Source organism: Calypte anna, chromosome 6, assembly GCF_003957555.1.
Source record: "Calypte anna isolate BGI_N300 chromosome 6, bCalAnn1_v1.p, whole genome shotgun sequence".
Lineage (NCBI taxonomy): Eukaryota > Metazoa > Chordata > Aves > Apodiformes > Trochilidae > Calypte > Calypte anna.
Window position 1 is genome coordinate 23838185 of NC_044252.1, and position 24026 is coordinate 23862210.

A 24026-nucleotide genomic window follows, 5' to 3' on the forward strand; every position below is an offset into this window, starting at 1 on the left:
TATGTGACATTTCCTTAGTAGTTACATTTGCTCCTCAGTCTCCCAGGGCAGAGCTGGGGGGGAATGTGCTTTCACAGTTTTTCTTGGGAAAATTGTGTGTTCAGCCTCGCCAGTCCTCTCGGGTTTTCAAAATCTCAAAGCATTGCAAGCGTTACCTCTGTTGAACCTGAAGTGCCTTGGAAGCAGGTTGGGGACAGGGTGGAGGCCACCTGGGGTTGAGGTGCAACAGCATTGCCTGCCCTGAGTGGTTTCATGGGCAGCTTTCTGTAGGTGAGTGTTCTGGGTATCACCACAGCCTCAGGCAACTCCTTCTATTTCCTGGGACACTTTGTGAGATTTAATGGCAAAGGGACGCTCATGTTTTTGCTTTCTTTTGCATTAACAACAGCAGAGCTGGATTTTTGTTAGTCATCCTGGGCAAAAATCCAGAAAAGCTGTAGTAAACAACATGCTTTTACTTTGAATTTATACCCAGAAACTGAGTAGGATTCAACCCACTTACTGTAAAGTTGGTGTTAGCCTGCAGTTTGCAGGGTTCATAATAGACAAGAGATATCTTCAAATATATAGGGCATAGAAGATCTGGGGAGAGGCACACAAAGAGCTGGGAGAGTATGGATACTGCCTTCAGTTGTAATTGAAACTTAAGGTAGAATTAATCTGTTAAGATTTGACCAGGACATGGAGATTTTATTTAGTGTGCTTAGGGCTGGGATCCAGGGTCCACTGCACTCAGCAGAAGGCTGTTTTCAATGTGATTAGGCCTTGAAACTGGAAAACCAACTTTGTGAACCCTCCCTGTAGCTGTGAGCAATGAGAAAGGTGTCATTTCTGGCAGCTCAGGGCTTGAGCAGTGGTGCATGGCTTCACAAGGGGTCCTGCCTGAGCCCCTGGGGGAATATAGGGAACATCCTAGAAATGTCACTCTCCTGATGCTTTAAGGGTATACAAACGTTGGCTACTGCAATTTGCAGATGGCTTATTCCCCTCTGGATGGAAAGGTGTGTGCTGGGTTTGAGTTGCAATGGAAAGGGCATGGTCCTTATTTCCCCACTGCCTGGCATTGGTTTAGGCTGCCATGGGCTTGCATATGCTGACTCAAATCTGCCTGGCAGGTTTCTTTTCACACCCTGCTGGAAGCAGCTTGGCTTTTATCTCCCTCATAAAGGTCTCTGCATGGGGAAATAAAGGGACAAAATGCAATCAGATGGGGAAAGTGAATCCAGTAGAGAGAGGGATGCTCAGAGCGTCTATTCTGAAGCTGTTAAGTTGGGCAGGGACTGCATAGTCACGTACTAAGGTCCCTTACAATTTGAACAGGTCGCTTCATGGTATTATGCTGACAGTAACTGACTGCTGCAGCCATTGTGATACTGATTAATCCTTTGGCATTTTTCTGCAAAGCTTTAAACTCCTCAGCCAGCAGCCTTACAGCTGGGAAATCCAAAAGAAAGGTGTAGTAGATCCCACTGCTGTGCAAGGAGGAAGAGGGAAGATGTGGCTTTTGTATTAGAAAAGGTTCTTGTTGCACAGGGAAACATTAATGACCCCAACCCTTTGGGTCACATATCTCATTTGGAACAATCCTTTAGCCAAAATGTGAAGCACTTGTTAGCAAATCACAGTGAAACAAAAGCCTCTAAGTATTTACTAAAAATTTCCCTAGAAGCCTTCATAGCCCAAGCTAGTTTCCCACGGGAAACTAGCCTGTTCTTGAACCCTGCAAGGAGAAAACAATGCTGAAATGTTAAAATGAAGCAAAAACAAAATTAAGAGATGCCCCAGAGCTCTTCCTGAGGCTAGTCCCATAGTATCTGAGGGAATGAACTTTGTGACATTAGTTATGCTAAAAAGACAGATGCTCAAATGCTCTTAACTTCCACTGAGGAACCTCTGTTCTTTTGGCAGAAGTTGCCAGCTCACCTGAGCCTGGGAGCTTGCACAGAGGCTCACATGTTACTGCAGTGTGTGGCTGCCTTTCTGGGAAAGGGTGGCACTGGGCAGTGTAGCTGTTAACCAGGAGGATTACATTTACCTGTGAAATTTGGGGCCAGAGCACCAGAGATGTCAGTGGGAAGTTCCCCTATGTACTGCTTAATTCCCCTCTCCTCCCACCTTAGTTATACCAGAGCATGATGTGGGACTGTTCAGGGCTTGCCAGGGAGAAAGTTGGTGGGTCCTAAAGGGTCTGACTCTCCTTGAGCAATAAAGGTACAGCTGAAGTTTGTCTTGCTCAGTGTCTAAAGCCAAGTCCATGCTCTTTGTCCCTCTGTTTTACCACTGTGGAAATGGGGTAGCATGTGGAAACTCGTATGTTCCTAAAGTCAGTGATGGCAGCTGGAGAATAACCGAGCTCATTCTGGGCAAAATGGAGTGTTTTGCTGGATAGAGATCTTCATCATAAACAAACTTGCCAGTTCTTTCCATGGAGACTCACCCCGCTGTGGTAGCACCTTGATAAACAGGAAGAACTGACTGTCATTTCTGATTGGGCTGTTGAGTGAAGAAGGGCACATCTGGTTCCATCTCTGACCTTGAATAGCTATAGCTGTAGAGAGGGCAGCTCACTCAGCTGAACTCCATGTTTGCTTAATTCCTGTTGGCATGTTTTATTTCAAATGCAAAACATTTTGAGATTAAAAAAAAGTTACTGGTTACATGATGCATTAAGCTAATGACTTTGTCTTTTTAAACTTACTTGATCCTGTAATACCACAACTTTAATGGATAAATGCTAATCTCTCCTTTGGGTTATTTCAGATGCCTTGTTTATTGTTACACAGTCTAAAGGAAAACTTTTTTTTTTTTCTCTTTCTTTTCCCTCTCTTTTCTTCTCTCCCTTTCCCCTCTCTAGGTGATTCTCATTCTGACAAAGCTCTACGACTTCAACCTGGGAAGTGTGACAGAGAGCTCACTCTGGAGGTAAGTGGAGTACAGAAATCACAGCAACTGGCATCGGGGGGTTGTCCTGTGTCTCTTGTGAAACTGGAGGCTGGGGAGGAAATGGGAGGGAATCTGAGGTAACTGGAGTTAGGAACACATCATTAAAAGCACATTACTTCAATGAAGTGGTGTCAGCAAACAAAAGGGCTTCTTGATGTATGGGCATTTCCCTGGCACACAGAGGAGCTGGGTTTCATTCTCACCTTTGTGTGTCACTAGGCAAGTCTCTTCATTCCCAGTCTCTCTGCTGGCAATGAAAACAGTCTCTATGGTATATGCTTGCTGGAACAGTGTCCATGATGGTGTGCAGCACAGTGCATGATCTTAGCTGATCTTAGCCCCATTCTTCAGCTCTGTGAGCTGAGACGGTCACCTTGGCAGTGAATCTGTGTTGCCTTGGACTATGAGTGGCCACTAAAGGACTAGACATACCACAGTCTTGTCACTATGGATAGATACAGATGTGTCATGTACCTGCCATGTGCTTGGTTGAGTGTGAGAGATGGAGTGTCCTCACCTGGAGAAGCACACTGCTGGGCAGAGTGAGTGTTTGTAAGGATGTGTGTGCTGAAAAACAAAAACCAAACCCCCAACCCTTTCCTTGCCCCAAACACAACCCTGTAAGTAGGCCAGTTCTTTTGATGTCTGAAATGACCAATGGTTTCTACCTTCTGGGGATTGCTTTTCCTCCTAATATCCTGCATGTGGCATGAGAAGGGTATGCCTTTGATAGTATTGTTATCAGGTGTTTTCTTCCATAAGGACAGAAAAGAAAAAAAAAAGGCCATTGGGGGGTTGGAGAGATCAGGTCTCTTGTGTCAGATTCACCTGGTGTACTGCAGGTATTGCACTGCTCAAAGTGTAGTTCTTGGAGCTGTCTGCATTGTAACCATTGCTCTGGGTGTGAGCAGCTTCTTGGCATGTAGTCTTTCATACTTCTTTCTCCCTGGCTAAGTTAAAAGACCCTGTTTGGAGCAGACTTGGTTGTGTGCTAAAGGTTTATTCCTGGTAATGTATTAAGGGTTAATTGTTCAGTAGAGCTCTTGAAACTTCTCAGTTTGAACAGTACTTCCAAAGCCTAATTGTGCTGTACTATGATAATCTGCAAAAGTATAAATAACCATGCAGCCAATAAGAGAGCACAGTCAGTCACTTCCACTTACCTTAGTACTTTTCAAGGTATTAAAGCCTTAAGAAAACTTTTGCCTCTTTACCTAACAATCACAACTGCCACTTTCATTGTACTTTAAATGTAATTGACAAGCAATCTGCTCTGCATAAATAATGTAGCAAGCATGCAAATCCAGTCCTAGTACTGAACTTGCAGCATCACCTGAGCTCCACAGAAAGGTAATAGCAGCATCTCTTTTATAGTTTCTCAGTGATGGAAATGTGATCCAGCATCAGTGCAGCTGAATGCATCCAGTGCTTGATCAGCTGTGGAATCACATTGTGAGAGTGTGATTTGTGAGTGTGTTCAGGGACACTTTAGCATCTTTTCTGCAGAGAAATAGGAGCCAATGTGGATCCCAGAGACTCAGAGATGTGGAGAAGTCAGAACTGCCTGGATTCTCTTCCAAGGTCTGGAAAGAAGGTTCAGGGTAAGAGCTAGTAGGTAGAATTCCTGGGTTATAAATGTTAGTTTCCCACCTGGAACATTCAGTACTTCAGAGGGGAGTGTGTACTCTTGGAGAGCAGATACTGGTTTCTTTGGAAAGAACATTGTAGAAATGCAAATAGATACTAAGTGGAAGCAAAAAATTAAGAGAAACACTCCTCTGTTGGGAGTTTTTGGAAGAAAATGGACATGTGAGCAATCCTGACTAATTAGCTTTAGCCAGAGTTAGCTAAAGGCCTTCAGGCCCAGCTGCAAAGTTATTAAAAGATCAGCTATGTGCAAAAGATAAGGGAACTGGCAGCTGAAAAGAAGAATGGATGGGAAAGCATCACATAGACAGCACATAAACAGTTGTATTTAACCAGTTCTGAGCCCATGAGAAGAAGAAAGTTACGGCAGATAAGAAGTTGCAAACAGGATGCCTGCGATCAACAAAGCAGGACAAGGACGATAAGCAGCACCCTATCACAACTTGACAACAGGTGTGTGAACAGCTACATGCAGCCAATCAACATGAGCCACGAAGATGCCAAGGCCATACAAATGTAATGCTTTGCTTAATAAAATCGAGCTTAGTTGCTAACTCATATTGAGTCGTCTCTTTGCTCCGTAAGCCCGTACCCTCCGACACTCCTCAGAATTTTCTATTCTATTTGAACATTAAGGCCTCTGAGTCTTTGCATTATTTAAATTGGTACTTTTCAATATTTTCTTTTAATTTTTTGAGACTCTGAGAATTTCAAAAGGAAATCTGTCTCTGCTGAGTGAATTTAAGCCTTCTGGCAGTATGTTTGCTTTCCATAGCTACTTTTTGTGGACTCCTTCAGAGCCACCTTTGAGTCTCCAGAACTGATGGATTACAAACTGAATGCAATGATCAAGTAATTATCAGGAGGAGGCCTTGATTTCTTCAGGAGGTTGTTGGGTTTTTTCTCCTCCTCTTCCTGCTTTCTGGGAATACGACACATCCTCCTGCCCATCTGAGCAGTGGTGCTGCATAGGATCTGTTCTGAACTCTGTGCACAGTTGCTTCCACACCAGAGGGGTGGCTTTTGTGGCAGAGAGTAATGAATCACAGGGCAGTGCTTCAGAGGATGCCAAGGTATAGAGCAGAGTGCAATGCAGTCTCCAAATATCATCTTGCCTCTGCCTGCTTCCCGCATCAAAAGCTTCTTCTCAGTTCCCCCTGGGTTATGGCATGAGAGGTTTCTTTTAATGGAAAACTGAATTGCCGTATAAGACATTTCTAATCCCTGCATCTAAATAGAAAGACAAGTAAATCAATAAGAAAACATCCTGAATGTAATTAAAAAAAGGGAACTAGAGCAAGAGATGGAGAGGAGAATGAAAAGTTACATTGGAAGCTGCTCCTATGTCAGGTAGGATAGAGGAAATGCTATTCAGCATGTGAATGCAGGGACACAGTCATTGCTCTAATAAGCAAATCCATGTTCCTGCAGCCTAAAAAAATCACAGAAAAGGCCTATATTGCTGCTGAAACAGCTAGCCTTGAAGCTGCTGACTTCAAGGACACACACGCATACTCAGTCACACCTCTCTCCCTTGTGAATGCCACATCTCTTCTTGATCACAAGAGATACCTGTCAGTTGTGCTTTGGATTTTTGTTTTTCCCACCAAGTTGAGTGCAGGGGATCATTTTCCTCCTATGAAAGGAAACTGTGTTATTGTGGCTATACTTGTGACGATGTGAGACACCAGAATTTGCAAGGAGAGGTCTTTTGGTATGTCAGCAAATATAGCTGAAAAATTATTTAAATATTTATGCTTTTCAGACATTCAAACCCTTTGTCTGTTCTCATTGCCTAGCAAAATACCTATTTAAGCTGTATAGTTTTGAGACAGGTTTATCTGAATTTGACATTCTGGATAAATATCTGAAGTTGCTATTGTAATACTTGAAATGTTTTCAACAGTTTCAGCCAATGGGTTGAGCATTTATGCTAAGATAACCAGAATAAAAGTTTTTCCACTGTTGCCTTTTTTTTACTATCCAGAAACAATTATATTCATATGGATTGCAGTAGCTAAAAAGACAGCTTCCATCCCAAGGGAGCTTCCAATCTCAGATGAAGACAGAGAGACAACAGGACACAGAGCAGCAGCCAGGAGAAGCATGAGTTAACAGGGTGGTGTTTGTGAGCAGTGTGAAAGCCAGGACTCCAACACATCTGCTAATTAGGCAGTGGGGAGTAGTTTGGATTTTCTTTCAAAGTGCAGGCTCTTGCATATGTCAGCTTGGAGTTCCTGCTGCCGTTTTCCCCACCTTTGATGGGTCCCTTGGTGTTCCCCACCTCTGGCTGCCATCTCAGCTATATTGGCTGATGGTATATATAATGCTGGCCCGTGCACTAATCCATACTCAAACCCATGATTCTTTCTGCTTAAGACAATAAAAAGATGATGAACGAATTTTTGTATATGATCCCAATTGTTTTCTTGTTTATTAACCAAGAAATTGTTTCCAAAGCAACAGCCAAAAATCCCCAAGCATTTTTTTACTCTTGTGTCTGCTGTGCCGGAAGAGATCGGTCTGTTGTCTTAGCCTCTGTGCTGAGTTGAAAAAAAAACTTCATTTTTTTACAGAGACAGCTGCAAAACACAGCAGCTGTAGCTGCTAGTTGAAGCTAGAGGAGTAAAACCTCTCAGCTTGGTTGTAGGCTGCCTTATGTCTTGCATTGCTCTTTCATATGGTTATGCTTCAATTACCAAAGGGCTTTATGCTGTTTCCTTCTGTGCCCTTGCCTCTTAAGCCTCCTGCAGCCTCCAGAGACTGTCAGCATGTTTCAGTGTAGCTCTAGCACTTGTTTCCTTTGCAAAGTTCCACAGCTTACTCTGATTTCTGTGCCCTAGGTTTGAGTTGCATATGGAGCTGGTTTCAGACAGGGCTACTCTGTAGGTGCAAAATGGTGAATGTGGTGTGAATAACTATGTTTCTGTTCCTCTTTGGGAACAGAGGCTTAATCTCCATGCTTCAAATGTAGATGTCTCTAAGACAGGTGAGTGAGAAAGCAGGGATCAGGAGATTCAATAAATCTTCCTCAAATTTCCCCATCATCCTTTCTGAAACAAGGCAAACCTGCAATAGGTCATGGCACAGCCAGAGCTTCCTTAAAAAGTGGTTTTTATCTCAGTGTTACTTAGACTGTGGTGCAGAGAATGACACTTCGGTTTGTGCCACAACTTCCTGCTCAGAAGTTGTTGGGCTCCACACATTTTGCAATGGGGCATATCTGTTTTTTTGGAATTTGCTGTATTGAAATGCAGTCTCCAGACAGCCACCATGACCAGCTGATGTGTCCCTGTGGGACTGTCAGATTAGATTAGGTTTATTGTTTTTTCACTTTTATGCTGACAACATGCATCTTGGACCCGTGTTGTTTTCTGGAGGACTGTATTCAGGCATAAAATTAATGGAGTTTTCAAAGTAGTAACACTTCCCATTATTGCATCTTCTTTTGCATCTTAACAACACTGCAAAGAGCAGAGATCTTGTGCTGATGCAAAGAAATTCTCATCTCTGCAATTAGCCATCAGGGCATGGAGGGAAGGAGCCAGTAGAGTGTTCAAGCACATTCGTGACTTCTCATGGATTTGAAAATCAGGGTGCCCAAAAGTCTGGTATCTCCACTGTTGTTTGTTAGAGTGTATAAATAGCCTAGTTCAGTGGGGGCTAGTGTTTTCATGCCATGGCAGCCACCTGTCAAAATTTTTGAGGTTGGGAGCTGCTAGGTACAAATTATGTTTGCTGAAGAACTGAGGAAATGGGGAACTGCAGCAAATGACTGCAGTGTCAGATGGGAGTTGTTCCTTGGGCTCCCAGCATCCAGAATTGTGATTAGTGTGGGCCTTCTGCAGCATCCCGCCAAAATGCAGTTCTTAACATTTAGTATTCTTGCTGATTTTTTTTTTTCCCAGGTTACCTTGGCTAAGTACACCATGTCTGTTAGTTGAAGTGCCATATTTGCATGGGAACTATTTGGCAGAGTTGCCATAGCTGCGTGTTGGCCAATTCCTGAGCTAGTTCCTGCCAAATGAAGAGTGTGGCCTTTAATAAAGAAAAGTTCCTTGGCCCAAAGAGCTAGGTAGTAACTAGCTGTGAATAATGGAAAATGCACTATTCATGAGCCAAGTTCTTTGCTCTCATGGCTAAGTTCCACCTTATTTTGGAGAAGCCAGTCTTGTTCTCTTGTTTGGACTGACATCCCTGGAAGTATTTTAAAATCATGTAGATGAGGCACTTCAGGACATATTCTAGTGAGTGATACAGTTATTGATATATTTATATATATATATTTTATTTAGAGGAGATGTTCAGAGGTGGACGGGGTAATGGTCTTAGAGGTCTTTTCCAACTGTGACAATTCTGTGATACCAGGTTTGGCAGAGGCTCCTGACATTATTTGTCCAGCTGCACAAGTCTTGCAGTAGACATTAGTAAGAAGGTCCTAGTTAAGAAACAGGAGCAGGAGAGAAACCTTTACAGGTGAAAATAGTTGTTAGATATCAACAAGGAGAGAAATTAATGGGTAAAAAGCATTGCATTAAGTTAATCTGTAGGGATGCTAAATGTTCACAAAAGGCTATACATTAAATGGCTTTTCTGTGCTCTTAATTATTAAGAGCAATCAGGGGATGGCTTAGCGTCCTTGTGTTTGCTGGTTTAGGGGGTTATCTGTGATAAGAACATGAGAAGTTGCTGGTTATCAGATGGTGGTAACTGTTGACCACCTTATCCCACTGTGTAAGTGAAGCCATTTGAAGTGGCTAATAATGGCCTGATTCAAAACGCTTTTCTGGTTTCAAGTGATTCATCATCCTTCTTTGTGGCTTTCCAAAGACCTGTCTTGTGGGCTTCAGGAATTGTACATATTGTTTTGATCTGCTTGGGCTGTGTGGCTGGACCTCATTCTTCAATTCTTTATTTCATTCTTTAACTATCTAACTAACTTCTAGAGAGAAGTTTCATTTGGCTCCTTGTTGCTTCCCTGGACCTATCATATCCAATAGGATTTTTTCCACAAGAGAATAAGGCTCACACCTCTGCTTTCTGATGGTTCCTTGCTATAACAAGCAATCACTTTAATGTTGCCTCAGAGATGGAGGTAACCAAAGGGGGGCAATGCACAATCACGAGAAACAGTAGCCCAGCAAATAAGGATCTAAAAACCTTTGTGTGGTGTCTTAGAGTGGTGTGTAGATTGAAGTCCCACCTTTGCTTATTAAGATGCCTTAGTAATTTTTTTTCATGAAACTCATTTGTCTTTTGTGAACAAGCCTTCTGGCTTGTCCATTTGTTTTGTCTCTTAATTGCTCCACCTTTCTGGGAGGGTGGAGATATCAAACAGGGGACCTTTTGGAATTATTAATTTTTTGTTTGCCAAGGAGGCTCAGAGACTAATTGCCAAGACTTCCCAGAAGATCTTAGTTTACAAATTTTAATGACACTTATGATTTATTAATACACTTCCCCCTGCATCTGCTTATCACTGTTCCTTGGTGGAATTCCTGCTGAATCAGAGAGAATTAATAAAAACAGAACTAGAGATTGTAATAGTGTTTTAGCCAGGATGTTAATTAAAAGACCTTCACCCATATTCATGGCACTTTATTCATACCTGTGACTCTCTGAACACAGGGTAAGTCTTATCTTTGACAGTGTTCTGTCCCAGAATCTTTATTTGATGAGGTTGTTGCATGTCAGTCCATGGTGGTGGCACATATTTAACACATGCATGTAACTCAGTGTTCAACATGTGCTACACATCCCTGCTCTGTGCTTTATCCAGAGATATTTTGTGGCTTGAAAGTGGGGCTGCTTTGCTGAAGTTGTTTGCCTCCAGCCATGAAGCTGTGGACATTGTGGATATCTTTGTCCAAGGAATGTCTTCACTAAAAGAGATCTAGAGAGCTCACATAGTTGTACATAAGTTTTTGAAATGTCCCCATAAATATGTAGGCCTGGGAATTTTTGGATGTGTCTTATTTTCTGGCTGGAAACAGGGGCAAGAAGAAAAGGCAATTTATCAATTTTCAGCCTTTTTGAGGAAACGTTCTCCGAGCAAAGGTGGAATTCTGGATAAAATGTAGAGAGTGTAAAACTGAGTTCTGGTTTATTTTCCTTCTCCATGTTTCAGGTAAGAGCCCTAACCAGACATCTCTCTTTTCATCTCTCCTGTGTAGCAGTTGAATTATTTATGCTCTGCAACAGAACTTTAACAGGAGACACTGAAAGATCTCTCCAGGGAGAGACTGATATGAATCTTATGTGTGGAAGATCCAAGTTCAAGCCCTTGCTCTGAATAAGTATAAAGGGAAGTGCTTTTTTGTTCTTCAAGTAATTAAATTGTGTAACTCATTGCTACAGGATATTGTGAGGCAGAAAGAATAAAAACATAAATAGATCTCAAATGGGGCTTCAAGGAATTAATGCAAGATATTTCTGCTGGTGGCTACTAAATGCAATAGTGTTGCTGTTGCCTCTGGTTTATGGTAATTATTTTGTGATATGGCATTCAAGAAACAGATTTATAGCTTTTGGAAAAATGTTGAAGAAACATCAATCCATTTTTTGTTTTCTCTGTTGTTCAGCAATGAGCTATTCATGCTATAGGTGTTCTAATGGGGTAGCCAGGACTGTGCTGGAGGCATGATACACTACAGGGTTTTAGTTCTTTTGAGATTGGGAGGTCTCTAAGTCAAGAGAGCTGTGGGAGAGACCTTGGGAAGAATCATTCTGAGAATACTCTGTGGCAGATTAACAGACAATACAAATTTTAGATCTGACCTATTGTGGCTGTCTTTATTCAGCCAAGGGATTTGAGTCTATTAGACCACAGGTAGGCTCTCCATCCGTTGCCCAGCTGGTGACTGTCTTTGATGCTGTCACATTTTCTTAGTAAAGGTATTTTATTGGACTAAAATTATTATTTGAAACTACAGACAAAACAAAACAACCAAACAAAAAAACCCTATAATCCCCCCAAAAAGAAAAACAAACAAAACCCCACCAAAACTACAAACCAAACCAAAAAAACACACCCTCAACCAAAGCAAGCAAGCAAGCAAGCAACCAAAAAAAGCACCAACCCCGAACCCCCCCCAAAAATCCAAAAAACAAAAAAACCCTGACAATGGAACGTTAAACATGTCCAGATCTCTAGTCTTTCTGTTCCAGAAAACTGGATGATGATGGAATGGGAAATTTAGGAAATTTCATGCCAAAAGATGTTCCAGAGGTTGATACCAATGATGAGAACCTAAGTGGGAATTAATGAAATTTGTTGTGGAAAAAGAAGTTGTATTTTGGGGAGCTGGAAGAATATGTTTGTATCTGCTTTTGCAGGTTTTTTATGCTACATTTAATGTAGTTTTTCTGACCTTGTTAATGAATTTCATTGATTAAAAGCTTCTCCAAGAAGGGAGACATCCTATCTTGTAAGAAATGAATTTTGGGCTTGGTTCATAATGTCATGCATTTAGTCCTGGGGCTTTGGTAGAGAAGGTGGAGAAGAAGCTTTGCCAAAAATGAATGTGGTTTTGAATCACTACGGTCCCTATGAAGTTGTCTTGTGAGGGATGGTGGTAAAGGCAGTTTATAGTGCTTTGCCTGCCTGTTTAGAAAAGTAGCAAGGCAACATTCAGGAGGGAGTTTGTAGCCAAGAACCTGATGCTGCAGATCCTGTGGGTGTTGTGACTATTGCTGCATCAGCACAGCTGGATCTGCTAACAGAAATTGGCTATTCCATCTCTTCTTTATCATTTGGAGCAGCAATACCATTGTTCTCATTAGAGAGCTGGTCCTTTTGTTGACTTATCTCATCTTACGTTCTAATTAGCTTTGGATTCTGACTACAAAACTTTGTGAAGGAAACCACACTTAAAGATGAATTTGTTTTGGCCTTAGTGATGTCTTTTTGTGATCATTCCTCACTGTGCAGAAGAGTTTTGCTGGCTCAGACTAGTAGTGGATGCATTCAACATGGATATTTGCCAATATTAATGAAAACTACTTATTAAATTAACTTATAAATATGCAAATAAGTAAATGCAAAATAAGAGCTTTCATAATAAATTACATAAGAATTTTCATACTAGATCTGATCCAGTAGGACTTGGAAAGCCTGAAAAGAGCTGTCCAGAAAAGAATTAGATAAAAATCTTACAGAATTATGTGGTATGGATAGGGTCTGTACTAAAGCAAGTGGGTAGAGCATCATCCATCTGAGGAAAGGCTGAAGGAGCTGGGAGTTTAGCCTGGAGAAGGCAAGAGGAAGACCTCATCAGTGTGTGCAAATACCTGAAGGGAGGGTGCAAAGAGGATGGAGCCAGGCTCTTGTCAGTGGTGCCCAGTGACAGGACGAGACAATGAATGGACACAAACTGAAATTCAGGAGGCTTTGCTTCAGCAGGAGGTTGGCCCAGATGAACTCCAGAGGTCTGTTCCAACCTCAACCATCTGTGGTTCTCTGAAGAATAAAGGAACATCAGACAGAAGTTCAGAACAAGTCGAAGGATTTGTTTCTTAGGACAAGATGTAGTTAATTTGAGTTTCTCTTTTGCTGGAGCATGTTTTAGTAGGGAAAGTTCACATGGGCTCAAGTGGAATCCAGATGAGGTCCTAAATGTGTGTTGGGGGAAAAAAAAAAAAAAAAAAAGGCAGTCAGGGCTGGAACAGGAACCACCATTTTCTTGCACTGTGCAGTTTCTGTGTTGGTGTCATCTCATGGCTTGCTGCAGGATGTGGTTCCTTTGTCCACACTTGACATCAGTTTATGTGATTTGTTTCTTTTTCAGTGAGCTGTTTTGTTCCTTTCTCTTCTCCTCTCCCTCCTCCAGCTTTCTTTTCTTTCCAATTAGGCTTGGGACCAATTCATATAAGTCTTTGCTTTGTACAGTGTCTGGTAGAATTTAGTACTTTAACATGGGTCGTGTCTGTTTATATTGGTGTTTTATTATGTTGGGGAGGTTTTTTTTTCCCAAGTGCACTGCCATTTTATATTGGCCACAAATAATCTGAAGGATGGAGAAACACTGTTTAAAATCCCACAAAAACTCCTTCCATCTTCCTTTTACTCTGATCTGTTTCATTGTATCTGTGGTACATCCACTAGGCTTCTAAAAAAGTTAGTAAGTACCCAATATCAAGTGGCCACTTCTCCAAATAATATTTACAAAGACCTTGGGGTCTGAGTTCACACTTACTGTGCAGGAGAGGGGAGTGGGGCAGGCAAACAGTAACCTGGGATTAGTACCATCTATAGTTACCAGTTTGTACAAATCCTGGGAGGTTCAAAAGCCACCTGCAGAGAGGTTTGCAGAAAGGAAGAACAACCCATCACTGGCATGTTGGTTTAAGCATTTTGGGGGTCTGAACCTTACAAGGAGTAATCAACCCCAATGGGAAGAAAAATTTTCCTAGTGCATCTCTTTCTCTGATATGGAAGAAATTGTATTACTGATTTACTTTAGGAAGGAAGCCTGGTTGTTGATTAATCTTAGAGAAGGAAGAGCAAGTACCAGGTTCAGAGCAGAAGTAAGGAGGAGCACAGGGAAGAACAGACTGAACACTGGAATGGGTCCCAGGGCCTGGTGTGGGAAGAGGAGAATTATACAGGCTCCGTTGACACCAGGGATGCATGAGTTCCCTGAGGAATTCAACAGACTGTGATCTATCCGTAGTCTTGTGTAATTATTTTAGGAATCACAGACAAGCTGTTGGCCTTGAGGTGCTCCAGACACGTTTCTGTAAAGCCAGGGATGGGAGGGCTTGTTCTTTCCTTGGGTTACCTGAAGCTCCAAGTGTGGATGAGGAAAGCCAAGGCAGTAAGATAATATGTTAAAATGTAAGGTTTCATATATAATGTTTTATTGCCACAGAGTAGTTAGAACTACAGAATAAGCAGTGGACCATGGTACATCATTCAGTGTGCCTCTAGCAGAGTAGAGAAGAAATGTCCCATGGAAGATTAAAATCCCATTGGTTCTATTGTCTGCAACCAATAACAGCAAAAGACCTGTCTAGGAGGAATATAAAGTTAACATGGCACATCTAGCTTTGTTTTCTGATTTGTGCAATATATGCTAGACAAGCTTTGTTTGGTTTGGTTTTTTGTTTGGGGATTTTTTTTGTGGCTTTTTTTTTTGTTTGGGTTTTTTTTGTTGTTTGTTTGTTTGTTTTCTTTGTTTGTATGGAGTTTTTTCTTTGTTTTGTGTGGGGTTTTTTTTGTTTGTTTGCTTTTTTTTCTCCTGGAAGAGTACATGGCTGGGGAGGCTGTGGTGGTCCAGGTATCTCTCTGAGGACTTGGAGGGTGGTCTGCATCAATGTTGCCTCATCACAGGGGCAAAAGGGTGTTTGCCACACCACCCGAGAAGTTCATATCTTGTCCTGCTGTATTTTAATAGTGATGAGCACAAGTCTGGCTATGAAACATGACATGGCCCTGTTGTGTAGCGGGAGATTTATAAGAAGCTTCCCTCTTTGGAAGTTCTTTTATACACTGACAGTGCCTTTGGTTTGCGTGGGGGACAGATGAGGGTGACAGTGAGTAAACTGTGGCCTGGATTAGCTGTTTAGCTACATTTGATCCAAGGAGAGTGCATGCACCCTGGTGGCTGTGGTTCATCACGTCCTCATTGCAGGGCATGGCTGAAGAATCAGTTTTGACTGCACACACACAGCAAAAGTGCTTTTCCTTGGCATGCTGCCTCAATCTCATCTTCAGTGGTCACTGTGTTCCCTCTCATCCTGTGTGACATAAACCATTACAAATGCTGCAGCAGGTTGTGTTGCAAACTCTTTATCTTTAAAAATGACATTCATAAAAGGTTAATAATTGGAATGATCTCTGACAGCTACTAATTAGCACCATTACACAATCAGCTCACATTCTGGCAGCATTAGACATACTTAATCAGTCAATTATCATTGATCTTGGAAAGTGCTGCTCTGAAGTTAGCATAAGGTGCCTTTGTGAGTGGAGGGAGGGAATGTGACAACAGCACAGTGGTCAGACTGCTGGGAATGTGTGGTTTGAGAGACCAGTGCTGTGTACAGATACATCTGAATCAGAAATCAGATATTACAGCCTCACCTTCAAACAGAGGCATAAATAGGTGTTGTCACTGTCTCTTCTTGCCATTTCAAACAGTAGGGCTATTCAGGGAGAAAGCTGACTTTGGGGAAAATGGCTTTAATGGCTTCAATGAATTTCAGTTAACATGGTAACTTACAAGCTTTCCAAAGGGCAGCTGAAGGATGAAATATTTTTTTTCCCCTTATTTTCATTTTTCTTCATGTGATTAATAACTCTTGAGGTAAGGAAGTTGTAAACAAGATGGGGAGGCATGGGATTCCCTTTGGAAGTGCTGCATAATGCAGTCTTAATGTCATGAATCTAAATGTTACAACTGCTTTGTGCTCTCCAAGAAAATCAGGTATGTGGAGCCTTTGTTGTTCACTGTTCATGCTTGCTTAAAGTGCAGAGGGAGGAGGCCTGTGTGCTGTACAGAACAGCTGTAGTTTTCTAGCCAGTGTTTTACTTTTCCCATCATGAGTGTGGGCAGCACTCACACCTCTTCCAGAACCATTGCTGTTTGTACCTGGACAGGAAGGTGGGCAGTGATGTGTCCCCCATGCAAGGGAGGATGGTGGATACAGTCCAGTGTGTGAAGGAGATTTTCCAGTTCCCTGCATGGAAAATAATATGTGGCATGGAGATGATCAGGACTTATGTGTTGGTCCCTGCTCTTGGTTACCTCACTTACGTAATTTTTTTTTTTTTTTTTTTTTTTTTGACTAATTAAGATATGGTCTGCAATGCATGTCAATTCATGGGGAATTCCATACACCTGGATAGAATGGGAACATCATTAATGATACATTGGAACATAAGGAAAATTCAGGATATTGTGGGAGTAAGGAAACTTGCTTAGGTGAAAGAACCAGGAAAAAATCCCTTTTGGAATTTGGCTTGGGACCTCTGTCTATTTAGGACAAATAAGAATGTATTGTTTTATTGTTTTGCCTATTTAGGAGTGTTTTTTCTAGCCTTCCTCTCTCTCCTGTTTGATCTCAGAAATGATCTAGAAAAAAATCTGGTTAGAATCTTCTAGGTTGGATGCTTCCCCCAAACTTTTTTTCTGTGCAAAAGAAATCTCAGAATATACTTCAGGGCTGACTGAAGTCAGAAGTATGCTGATTTCTTTCTGTATGTCTAAACTTTCGCATTTGGCAAAAATCTGCCAGAGGTCTTGGGAGTAGGCAGAAGAAAAAAATATGTCAGAAGTTTAACTCTGGCTTCAAATTTTGCAAAACATGAGCCTAATGCATAGGACCTTGCTTAGAAACTGCTTTTCCATGCATGTCATTCCAGAAGTAGTAAAAAGTGAGTGCAGACACAAGCCATTCAGACCCCTTAAATTTCCTTACCTTCTATTAAATTTATCTGTAAAAATGTGCCCAATTATCAGAAAAAGGCTTGAAGGTTACTGCTGTGTGTATATACTTTAAGTGCTCAGTGATTCATTGTTGATGATGTAAAGCTAAGATGCACTTGAGCTGCAAATGCTGCTCAGAAAGGAAGCATGGTAGATGGCAAGAGTCTGAGCATGGCTAGTGACTGTACAATTATTATTTAACCTGGAGAGAGAAAATATGAAGACTGCTTAGACTGGGTGACTAATGTAGCATCCAAACTCGGGGCAAGGGGGTGAATGGGCTAGATGATCTTTAAAGGTCCCTTCCAACCAAACCATTCTATGATTCTAAGGAAGTCAGAATATTTCCAGGCACTTTTCCAGACTTTGGGTTAGGCCTTGTAAATATAGTGAAGGGAAATGTGTCTTCATATAGAAGGTACTTAGCCTGAGAAACTCCTCTTAGCAAGCCCTGGGGCAGCCCTGTGGAAATCTGCCTCAGGAGAAGCTGGTAAGAGCTGGTGCTTGGGCTGGGTGCCAAGGCAGAGCTTTGGTTTGTGGGTGCAGATGCTGTGCTACAGAGCTCAGGCAGGGATTTCCTCCCAAAGCCTCCAAAAATGTGTGGGGTCTTCTGGAGGTTTTAAATATACTTGAAGAAATGTGCCAGACTCAGGACCTGGAACTGGTAGATAGCTCTAGCATCCTGCTGTTGGATGAATGATGCTTTCTGGGGTGGTAGATGAAATCACCAATGAGTGTGCTATAATATGGCAACAAATAATCTGGTAACATGTGTAAGAAGAGCTAATTTTAGTGAAGAGGTGCCAGGCCACAGTAGATTAATTAAGGAAAAAAAAAACCCAAAACAGTTGGATACTTTGTTCTTACAAAAGTACTGTAAGTATACAGCACAAAAAATTCCTCTACACACCCCACCCCCAGCACCCCAATACCTGTTCTGCAGTTACTGAATAATTTGCAGCAGTGCAAAGGCAGGTTTTAAGAAAAAACCTTAAAGCTTGAGAAGGTCAGAAGTCCCTATGTTAAAAGACTTAAGGTGCATGCTGACAGTCTTCTGAGGTAGATGACTTGTTCTATTTTTTAGTCTTGCTATTGGGAGAGAGAACACTGAAGGCTTTTTCTTAACCTGAATTCTGTGATCCAGTGATAGGAGAGCTTCCTACCCATGTCCCTTGGGAAGTGTGGCACAGCAGTATTCATAATAGAAGCTGATTATGGAAGCAGCCCAGAGGTTGAGTAACTTTTACTTGAGCACATTTGGCACATTTTTACATCTTGTGATCCATCCTATTTTGTCTTGATGTGTCCCTGTTAGAATATTATGTGAAGGCAGTGTGGAAATTGAACAATGTGCAAGAGCAAGTGTTAGCTTGAGACTGAGGCGCTGCTCTCTTCAGTGCATTAGTTCCAATTCAGGCCCCATCAACAAGCAAAACATTGCACTGCAGATGTGCAGTTTCACAGATTGTATAGGTCTGATGACTCAGGAGCATGAAAAAATGGGATCTCACCTCTTTGACCTCCTTCCCAACTAATTAAACAATTGAGATTGTAGAGGGCAAAAATCAGCTGGCTGATGGAGCAATGCTAGAAACATGCTCCAGCCAACAATGTGCTGCAGAATGGGTGGTGGAAGAGTAAAAAGATGTGTCTGAAATATGAATGCTCTTGCACATCTCTGAATCTAGCTTTTCCTTCTTGAAGAGGCGTGAAGCTGGGGCAAAATTAATGTTTAAACCAAAATGCTGTCTGTAAAGCTAGGCAATGGAAGATTTGTAGACATTATATTAAGGAAAGTGGTGAATGAAGGCAAGGACATTTTGGTAGTGATTTCTTTAGCTCATGGTGCTAAGGATAATGCTAAAAAGAGAGTCCTTGTATGACATGATTGATTGAAATAGACTATTGCTTTGCTTTCCAGTAGCCACCATGCTTCATGGAGTAAAATTCCAGGTGATTTAATTACTTCCATGCAGAATGGGTTAGTGTCAGGGTAAGATAAACTTAAGAGAAGCAGTCTTTTGACACTGTAGTCCTCCCCAGAGCAGATTACACTCTTGGTGTAATCCTAAATTTAAACAAAAAAAAGTATGTCTAGAAGCAGTGATGTGAATAAACTGTGAAGTAATAGCTGTGGCACTGGTGACTCATTGATGTGTAACTATTAAAACTATTTGTATTGATACTGTGCAAGATGATGAAGAAAAAAATCATTTGTCATAGATACCAAGCAGAGATTAATTCCTCAGAATAATACTTTCTGATCAAGAGCAAAGCTCTTGGAAAAAAAATCCCATCTCAGTCATTTGTACAATCTGTCCTTCCTGTTTAAAGCAAAACAACACAAACCCCAACACCCAAAACAGAACAAAACCCCTCTTTTTCATTTGTGTCCAACCTTAGTTTATCTCGGTTTGGATCTGCTTGTACTTTTGTGGATGGTGTGACTTTCAGGGCCCTCTGTTTTCCCAAGCAGGTAGCCATGCCATGATTACACACCAGAAGTTTTTCCTAAGGCAGCAAATTCCATTCTTTATCATTCTTGTTTGGGTGATTTGTCACTTCTCACATGGCAACAAATCCAATGTCCTCAAAATTTTCATGCTCCTGTTTATAATGTGGGAAGGGGAGTCTTAAGAGGATGGTCTTCAGAGAAGTGCAGCTCCGAACATCCTCAGATTCATAGATTTAAAGCACAGAAAAGTAGTAATGATAATCTAGTCATGTACTGCAGGCCAGAGAATCTTAGTAATTTCTCCACAGAGTCCACAGTGTATTTTGACTTACTGCTCATTGGCTGGAAGCTTATTCAGTCTTTACTAATACCTACAGTTTTTCAATTATGTGAGCTGATTTGCATTGCTGCTAGAACTGCATTTTTGATGCTGCAGCAAATGGACTCAGGGCTGAGTTGGCCAAATTCAGTGATGCTGAAAGACAGGCTGGTTTGCTACATATATGAAGGCCTCATCATCTGTGAAATTTCAAATTGCAGCCATGATTCCTTGGTGATGAAAACCAAAGCTTGGAGCTCTTCTGCTCATCACTGTCCCTTTCATAGCATTATAATTGTTGGCAAAAAGAGCTGAGAGCATAAAATTCAGGGGGATGAAATACAGCACCGTCTGGCTCACATAGATCTCTCTTTTCCTGAGCTGCCTTTTTTTTTTGGTCTCTTTTTTTTTGACTCTTAAAAGCAGGGATTTTTCCTTCGTGAGACTGAAGATTGAGAGGGTTTTGCATTCTTTTCAACTCTGTCAAAGTCTTCATGGCTGACAAATGTTTTCCCTGGATGGGTGCAGACAAACTCAGGCTAAGTGCTCCTGTAAAATAGCTTATTAAGCCTCCATCTTGCAGGTAACTCAGATGCAACCAACCCTGATGGTAAATGGAGGAACCAAGATTCACCTGCACCCATCAGGGTAAATGGAGCTGCTGTTGCTACTAGGGTGCCTGTCAGCCTCTGTCCTGTGTGGGTGCATCTGCAAACAGGGCACAGCCTTCATCAGGCTTTTCATCACCTGGGAGCCTTTATCAAACTGCAAATAGTCCTGATTGGCCTTGACTCTTCATCGCCAGCCAGGAATGAAGATGTTTGGTATGTTGAATAGCGGGTGCTCAGGACACTGCATCTGCATTGCAATTAGAAGGTCCCTGCCAATGAAGATCTTTTCTGCCTTGGCAGGTGTAAGGGCAGCTGTAGGGTTAAACACATTGTGCTGCAAAGGACGATTGGGTAAGGTGCCCAGATCCTCTTTGAATGCTTCTCCTGTAAAAGTGCCTCTTGCTCAAGGGGAAAAATAACAACGTGGCTTTGTTCCTCGCTTACAGACTGAAAGAGGAGACAATAAACAGTAGATTCATGTTGGAGGATATAATTTGCTATGAGTGTAAGGTCAGAGGGGTATAGATAAAGCATGCAGCTTTTCTACAGCAGGAATTGAAATACTGTTTTTCAAAGGCATGGTCTTAGCTAGTCTGATCATTCTGCCACAAAGGAAAAATAGCTCTGCGTTTTAGAACTACTGCTTCTGCTTCCTCATGGTACTACCCACCTGAAAATAGCTCTCTGCCCTTTGTACAGATGTTTTAATTTCTCTTCCTGAACCAGGATATTTTATGTTAGCTTTGCAACTGTATTATATCTTCTCTAAAGTACAGTAGTAGGATACACACTGCACAAAATGAAGCACAATTTATATTTGTATAGGATTGCAGATCCCCATGCATTAAGGAGAAAAAGCTGTCTTTGATTCCCAGCCACTAAATACTTGTCATGTTGTTTATAGGGTTTTAAAATCAAAGCATCATCTTGTCATTTCAGTACTGGCTGCCTTCTTCCGTCCTGCCTCTCAGTAGAGCATTTACAAGTGTTTATATTGGCTTTTTCTGCCTAGCAACATTTGTTGCAAGCAGCTTAGGAAAAAAAATGGTTTGTGATCATAAATCCAAAACTGCAGCAAGACTTAACAACCTTTAGTTATCCCTCCTCAGAGCTCCCTTTAGAAAGACAGCTATCTGATGTGGTAAAAATGAAGATTTGATGCTATGAAATCTCTGTTTATGTTCTGGAAGCATGACTTTATTCCATCAGAGTCTTTTTTTTTTTTTATGAAGCAAATTGTGAGACATCCTTTGCTTTCATTTACTTTGCTGAAATAATAGAAATGATGCAACTGGAGCTGACTGCTGTAGCATGCGAGTTTTGGGGTTTTGTGTGTCTGAATCTCTGTGCTGGGGAGGGCCCAAAGGAGAGACTAGTTTGACAAATTACTCCACAAATTAACAACCTCTTCCTTGCATGTTTTTGTTCTCTTTTCACTGTACAGGTCTAGTGTTATCAGCCAGGTTTTGCTGCATCTGAGCACTGAGGTTTCTGTCACTGTCTTTGGGTACAAGTTCCATGGCTTATGTGCCAGGGCTGGCCCAAACTTGAATAATCTGACAAGAAAGTACTGTTTCAATTTCCTTGTCCATCTTGACATTTTGGTGGAGTATCTCCAAGCAGCACTGTTGCTGATTCTGCAAGGTACAGGATTTAATGGCATTTAATGTAAAATTTCCTTGTTTCTAGTTCAAATTTTTTGCATCCATTTTGAAGAAGCAAATAGGATTTTTATTTCTGGCTCAGTCCAGAAAGAATTGGATCAAACATTTAGACGTTTCACAATTTGATTGTTATTGGCCTTTGCCAAATTGTATGCCTGGTTATTTTGTTCTTACCTGCAAAGCATACACTGAACTGGAATACTTCATTGCTTTTGTTCTGTGAATTTTGCCCGAATTCTTTTTCCTCAGTACACAATGTGATTAAAACCTGACTTTTGGTCAGTAAATTGAAAATAAATCTACTGGATTCATTGCAGGTCTCTAACACAGAGTAGCTAAGATCTGATTCAGAATTTTTTTTGTCAAAGTATGGTTTTCCTGGTACTATGTATACATGGACTTTAGGAACACAATTTCCTCTTAAAACACATTTTCCTTCTTAGAATCTGTTGGTTGATGGTGGTTTTCATTACATAGAAGGTTGCTTTCAATGTTTTTGGGTTCATTTGTGTTTAAATACTGATGCTCTAGAAAATCCCAGCGCTCCTGCCCAGGGGGTGTCTCTCAAATGGCGCCTGAGAGAGCCCCTCCTGGAGCCCATGGCTGCGGGGCTGCCTGGGCTGGGGCTTTGGCGTCGTTCCCTCTGCTGCTCCTGCAGCTCCTGTTTTCTCGGTGGAGAGGAGCAGGGCTGAGCAGGACAGGTTGTCTGCTCCTGCCTCCCCGAGGCTGCTGGGGACTCTCACTGGGACCCTGGACCCAGACACTTCCATGTGCTCCTGGGTCCAGTTTGGGGCTTTTCTGATTGGGAAGCAATGAATCACAGAATCACAGAATCACAGAATGCTAGGGGTTGGAAGGGACCTCGAAAGATCATCTAGTCCAACCCCCCCTGCAGGGGGGTGGCCCTGCAGCAGGGCCACCTAGAGTACATCACATAGGAACGTGTCCAGACGGGTTTTGAATGTCTCCAGTGAAGGAGACTCCACAACCTCCCTGGGCAGCCTGTTCCAGGGCTCTGTCACCCTTACAGTAAAAAAATTTTTTCGAATATTCAACTTGAACCTCCTATGCTCCAATTTACACCCATTACCCCTTGTCCTATCACTGGTCACTACTGAGAAGAGCCTAACTCCATCTCCCTGACACTCACCCCTTACATATTTGAAAACATTGATGAGGTCACCCCTCAGTCTCCTTTTCTCCAAACTAAAGAGACCCAGCTAACTCAGCCTTTCCTCATAAGGGAGATGTTCCACTCCCTTAATCATCTTAGTAGCTCTGCGCTGGACTCTTTCAAGCACTTCCCTGTCCTTCTTGAACTGAGGGGCCCAGAACTGGACACAATACTCCAGGTGCGGCCTCACCAATGCAGAATAGAGGGGGAGGAGAACCTCTCTTGACCTACTAACCACACCCTTTCTAATGCACCCCAGGATGCCATTGGCCTTCTTGGCCACAAGGGCACATTGCTGGCTCATGGTCATCTTTTTGTCAACCAGGACCCCCAGGTCTCTTTCACCTACACTGCTCTCCAGCAGGTCAGCCCCCAGCCTATACTGGGACATCTTGTTGTTCTTCCCCAAATGCAAGACTCTACACTTCCCCTTGTTGAATTTCATCATGTTTCTCTCTGCCCAACTCTCCAGCCTGTCTAAGTCTCTCTGAATGGCAGCACAGCCCTCTGGTGTGTCAGCCACTCCTCCCAGCTTAGTGTCATCAGCAAACTTGCTGAGGGTACATTCTATACCCTCATCCAAGTCGTTGATGAAGATATTAAACAACACCGGTCCCAGCACCGACCCCTGAGGGACTCCACTAGTCACACACCTCCAATCAGATTCTGCCCCATTGACTACAACTCTCTGACTCCTTCCTTTCAACCAGTTCCTGATCCACCTCACTACCTGATCACCAAACCCATATTTGATCAACTTATCTACAAGGATGCTGTGAGAGACG

General features: G+C 42.1%; 1 protein-coding gene across 1 annotated transcript in view; it reads left to right on the forward strand.

Moving 5' to 3' along the window:
• The window catches only part of SORCS3 (sortilin related VPS10 domain containing receptor 3), a 290222-nt gene that overhangs the window by 86574 nt on the left and 179622 nt on the right, over window positions 1-24026 (forward strand). Inside the window, exon 2 of the mRNA XM_030453271.1 lies at window positions 2855-2922. Within this exon, the coding sequence (XP_030309131.1) occupies window positions 2855-2922 (68 nt within the window). The remainder of the gene's footprint in view (window positions 1-2854; window positions 2923-24026) is intronic.